This window comes from Ctenocephalides felis, unplaced genomic scaffold, assembly GCF_003426905.1.
Source record: "Ctenocephalides felis isolate EL2017-DRISC unplaced genomic scaffold, ASM342690v1 CF-g0.4_SCAFFOLD_03570, whole genome shotgun sequence".
Classification (NCBI taxonomy): domain Eukaryota; kingdom Metazoa; phylum Arthropoda; class Insecta; order Siphonaptera; family Pulicidae; genus Ctenocephalides; species Ctenocephalides felis.
Genome location: NW_020539724.1, coordinates 19219558 through 19225557, shown reverse-complemented (window position 1 = coordinate 19225557; position 6000 = coordinate 19219558). Strand labels below are relative to the sequence as shown.

Here is a 6000-nt window from a genome sequence, read left to right as displayed (position 1 = left end):
TGGAGTCACCTCCACTGGAAAGAACGCCCCCGAATCATTGAAGGGCTTAGAATACGAACCCGACAACAAGCCACCATTCGGTAAGATTGCCTTTGTTCTAAACGATGGATCTTTTTGTGGACAAATGATGAAAATTGAAAAAAATAAGGGACGATTGAGTTGAGAGTTATGAGGGATTGTCTCATAGAAAATTTGTATTTTATGTTAGTTATGTCTTACATGTCTTTTTTGTGATGCCGGTTTTGTATGGGACATTCTGTGGAAAATGCACTCCTATGAATTTCTTAACTAAATTTTAATGTCGAATTTTCTTTAAATACAAAATATGAGTGCATAGTTTGAATTTGCCAATTAAAAAAATTATTCAATTCTCGATATTTCATTTTACCGGTTTCATCAGATTTTATAAATAAGCTAAATCTTCACTGTCAAGTACTCTCATTAACAATGACTTCAAAATAAATCTTTGAATAAAAATATGTGCACAAAATATGTTTTTATTAAATTCGTGTCTCGTCATATTTTGTGTACAATATTTTTTCAAAAGGGTCATAAAAGTGTTCGTTTTAAATAGGTATTTTATTATGTGTTATATAACTTTGATAAAATTTCAAACGCGTATTTATACATCAGCGTTTGCGTATCCACCTTAATTTCAATTTAATTTTCATCGGTTGATTATACTGAATATAATAAAGATTTTGTGTTTATTATAATTTAAGTATAAAATTGTAGACAATAATATTCTACGATTCAAAAATCTATAACACATAATTGATTTAATTTTAGTTTAAACTATAAAAAAGGGGAAAAACTCACGATTTATATTTCTTCTAGTAAGTGTAAGCTTAGATATGTTGCTTTTGTACTTTTAACCGAAAACATAAAAAGCAAAAAATGATATCCAAAAAAATGATAAAATATATTAATGTGTTGTGTTTAATCATTATTTATTTATTTGATAAATTCTTCAATGTTAAGAACAGCAAAACAAAATCTTGTTAGTATTAATTTAGTTCATAACATTTAGTTTTAAAGAACAATCAATGTCATAATATTATAATAATATAAATTAAATATAATATTATATATATTTTTCAATAAATTTTTTGAACACAACCGAATTTTTGAGTGTTTTGGAATTTACTTTTATTTATTTCTTTAAATTTAAATGTTTAAAAAAAATTACGATCAGAAAAATCTTCTTAATGCGGTGGAGACGCCTGATACTTTCAGTTTCTCAATTTCAAAAAGTTATTTCTTTACACTTAAACAGAAGTACACAAGTCATCACTAATAATCGCAAAATATGATACTTTATGTTTTCATTTCACCATATCTAAATTTTTAGTCATACAAATCTTCAACTTTCATTAAATTTTTTGGTTAAAAATTTGATTTTCACTTCGCAGATCATTTTTCATAAATGATTTACTAATTATGAAACCATTTCAGCAGGAACAAATTTCCATCTCATTATTGATATATACTTGTTATAATCTTATTATTAAAAAGTTAAAGATTAGTAAAATATCTATCATACTGATAGCTAATAAAATATCGTTATAGATTTAATGCCGAGAGTGTTACTAAATTTAAACATTAAGAAAAACGTTTTTAAAATTCCCAACTATTTTTCTAAATTGTCGTAGTTTTTAAAACATCCAGTTATCAAAAAATATCTAAACTGTATAACTACATTATTCTCATGAAGCATTTATGACTTAAACAAATTATTTTTTTTACTTTTTTATCTATACTATCAAATTTCTTTTCTTACTCGATTTATTGTATCTTTTTTATTAAATTAAATAAAATCGCAACATCTGATTTTATTCCAAAAATACGAAAATGTACCATACAGTAATATAGTAATAGCAGTATTTGAAAAAATAATTTGATATTAAGGAAGCTTTATATACAGTTAACCCTCTTATAACGCATTGAGTGCCTACCGCGTAATATGGAAAAAGCGTTATAAAATACTCGTACGTTTTAAAAATAGTATTTAAAAAAGTAATTTAATATGAAGGAAGCTCTATATGCAGTTAACCCTCCTGTAACGCATTGAGTGCCTATCGTATAATATGTAAAAAGCGTTATAGAAACTCGGCTTATTTATTCTGGATTCTATAGAAACAATTTATCATGATTTAGGGAAAGGAAAACTATTCAGAATTAGTATCAAGTATTTGTACCGCGTTATATGGAGACCAGTGCATACAAAAGGCAGGATGAATTATATATTGTTATATTTATATTTATATCTAAGAATTCGAAGAAAAAGTTTAAATTTTTATTATTGAATTGAAGAGTTCATATAAGGATATGATAAAAAAAATATATCAATAATTTTTAGTGAATTGAAGACATTGCATACCAATATGACAAAAATATATCCAAAATTAAATTAAAAAATTGTTTTCAACAAATTCCAGCAGAATTCTGGAATGTTTTTTTATAAAAATCAACAACGTGCTGTGAAAGAGCTCCGATATTACTAAAACTTTTGATATGAACTGGCATGTTTATATAACGTTATTGAAAAAGACTATAAAACTTATTAAAACTTTTTACAAAATTGAGACTTCTGTTATTTATTATTAAAACTTTTTACAAAATCTAGTTACTAGTTAAGAGGGCTGTCGCAATATCAGCTCCTGGAAATATCAAATCTTTTCAGAGCACCGTGTTATGGACGGGTTGACTGTATATAAAAAAAATTAAACAAAAGTACATCCAAACAAACTCTATAAAAATTATTTTTTTGATCAAATCAAATAACAGATTTAAACTATTTAAACTAATTAATTTGAAGCAAATTTTCAAAGCCATATGCTAATCGCCTTCTTCGGCTTATAATCCCCAAAAATGTATTACAAGAGCTAAGGTGACCATATTTTTCAAAGTCAAAACTGGGACAGCAATTTTTAGTTATGCTAATCCGGGACTGCAGCTATAACAGTTTTTTACATAAATCTTTTTTATAAGAATTGCGGACTTTTAATAAAAATTTTTAGTCGATCATTAGCAATACTTTTCTATCAATTATTAGGTTGTCAAATATCTCCCTTCCGCTTTTTTGCTATATAATATATTGGTTTATAATACAAAAAGGCGGAAGGGAGATATTTGATAACCTAATATATTGATCTATATGTTTTTCGCGCTTTTGAGCCTTATAATAATCTTGTGAAATAATTTGAAAAAATTAGCACTTGTTCGTTTGTTTTCATAATTTTTGTTAATTCATCTGTTAATTTTTGAAAAACCGAGGCAATCCGAGACAAAAGATCAAAATCCGGTACAAATATTGATTTTTCAAAAACCCGAGACACAAGGTGGAAATCCGGGACTGTCCCGGGCAAACCGGGACGTATGGTCACCTTACAAGAGCTAGCTTATAACCTCAAAAATTTATTTTAAGAACTAATATTATATATATCTAAATCAAATATTCTTTTAATCGCCATAAGCCTAAATATTATTCTATTACAAAACCGATTCACCCAGGTGGCCGCCGCAGCCGCTCCCCGACCCGCCGCGATCGTTCATCTGTACCCCGTGGCGGTAGTTTACCGCGTGGCGGCAGTTTACCGCCAAATTCGGGAAGGCGTTTCTCGCCTTTCGACGATGACTTTTTCGCTCCCGATGAGGACGACATCGTCTTCGGCGGCAGTCGGTACGAACGCGGCGTCTCACCCACGCCCGTCAAGACTAGACTTTTGCCGCCGCGGGAAAACGAAATTGCATACGACTTAGACGGTTGGAAATTTAGAGAATTACGATATTTGTTTTTTGGTTATAGTTTTATTTGTGATCGTTAAGTTTTTGCATCCCTTTGTTCGTTTTTTGAGATGACTATTGAAGTGCTTGAGTTTTCGACGTGTACACTTGTTATTTACTAATTTTTCAAAAGATTTTATGTAAATTTCTTTGATTTGTTGATAACAAAATTTAAATAATATTTGAATGTTTTCCTGTTGAAGATATAAAACTGGAATTCTATGAAAATTTAAAATTTATTTATGATGCATGATGAAGACTTTCGTCAACTACCACATACAAAATTTAAGCAATGGTAATTCAGGAAATTTGACTTATTCTTATTTTGAAATTACTGTCAAGATTTTAGACCCAGAAAATATTAAACATTTTATTAATTGTTCTGCTATATGAAAATATTACCATACTAAATATTTATTAATTTGACAATGGCATCTCAAACCACAAATTGGTTAGTCAGATTTCTCAGATAATTGCTTTATTCAGGATAAAACGATGATATCACCCAAGATCACAGTTTTTTGTGATATAATTAGATTCACTTTCCATAGTAGATTTTGAGTCTAAACTCTTCCTTCTTCAAATTATCCATCTGTATTCAAAAACCAAAGGCAAAAACATACATCGTGCTCATTTCTTTCATTACATTGAAACCTTGAATTCCATTTGAATTATCATCCATCAATAGTTGAATGCAGTTTATTTACTATAGAAAAATTTACTTTTGAATTTGAATTTGTCTCACAACGGTTCAAATTTCATTTCATCGAATAATGTAACTCATATGTGTGAAATCATATGATGCACGTATATTTCTATATTTTTTTCTATCTACATGTGGATACCAAAAATACAAACACTATGTCCACTTCATTCATTTCTTTCATAGAAACCTAAATTCCTATTAGAATAATTTGTCATTTATAGAGTTATTCACATATAGTTAGCATTTTTACTATATCGATTAACTCAAATATATAATGCCTTATTAGGCAAGTATTCCCTAATATTTTTTCATAGAGTGAAATTTTATGATCCAAAGAAGTTATTTGGTATTTTTTATGATTGAGTAGAAATAGATGAAGAAGGTTGATGATGGGTTGGTGATTTATGATTAACAGTAATAATTTATACCTATCACTTTAATTAGGTTCTTGCATAAGAATGAAATATTGTTGATAGTATAATGGGAATTTGGCAAATTATTAATTTCGGTGGTTTAATCTACAAATTCGAAAATCTCCTTTTATATATTCATATTTAAAAAAAAAACAGGATGAAATCTGGAATATCAGAATTGACGGAATTTGGATCTAATAGGCAAAATTTTAGAAATACTGCTATTTTTTTTATCAAATTCCAGCAAAAAATTCAAGCTGTATGGATCTGATTCATTTCGACCAGCGACTAAGTAAATTTGTTTTCTCAGTTTGATATTTTTCTACTCAATAGGTTCCATAAAAATTAAGAAAAAATATATGCAAGAATCTAGTAACTATTACTTGAAAAAGTGCGAATTTTGGTTTCAAAAAAATAACGTGTATGTTTTAAAAAATTATCGTGTCATCTTAAAATTGGGTTCGCTTGGGTAAGTTTACATATTTATTTTTCGTAAATTTTGTGTTTTATATGTATAGATGATAATTTTGGTAGTTAGCCTAATAAAAAAGGAAATAAATGAAGACAAGATTTAAGACTCTTGACTTTCAGAAAACATTCAAATATATAATAAAAATATAAAGAATTTGATGTTGTTTGGTGTTTAGGTGAATGAATAACTTAATCTCTTGTAAATACCGGTGATATGTAAAAATGTATATATTTTTATGTGTATACTAATATTTTGATGTTGTGATAGTTAATTATGTTTGGATTTAAGTAGATGATTGATTTTTAATGTATTAGTGTAAATATTTATATTAAATCAAGATTGATGACTCTTGATGAGATAGAAATACAGTTTACTATGAAATTCAAATTTATAAAAATTTAGCTTGTTGCTATTTATACACATAAATATAATTTTTAACAGTTTTTTTTATACGTAACATCAAAGGCTCGATTATCCAGATTATTTAGTAGTTTTAATACTTGGAAATACTTAGGTTTTGTAAAATGCATTAAACAAAACCGTTTTCATAAAATTATGAAAGCTATTCAAATTTCTTGTCAAATTTCATTCCCATTTTAAGCATTTAGCACGCCATTATATTA

General features: G+C 27.6%; 1 protein-coding gene across 1 annotated transcript in view; it reads left to right on the top strand.

Moving 5' to 3' along the window:
- The window catches only part of LOC113383536, a 43213-nt gene that overhangs the window by 33764 nt on the left and 3449 nt on the right, over nt 1–6000 (top strand). Inside the window, exons 4-5 of the mRNA XM_026621795.1 lie at nt 1–80; nt 3514–3765. Coding sequence (XP_026477580.1) covers nt 1–80; nt 3514–3765 — 332 coding nt within the window. The remainder of the gene's footprint in view (nt 81–3513; nt 3766–6000) is intronic.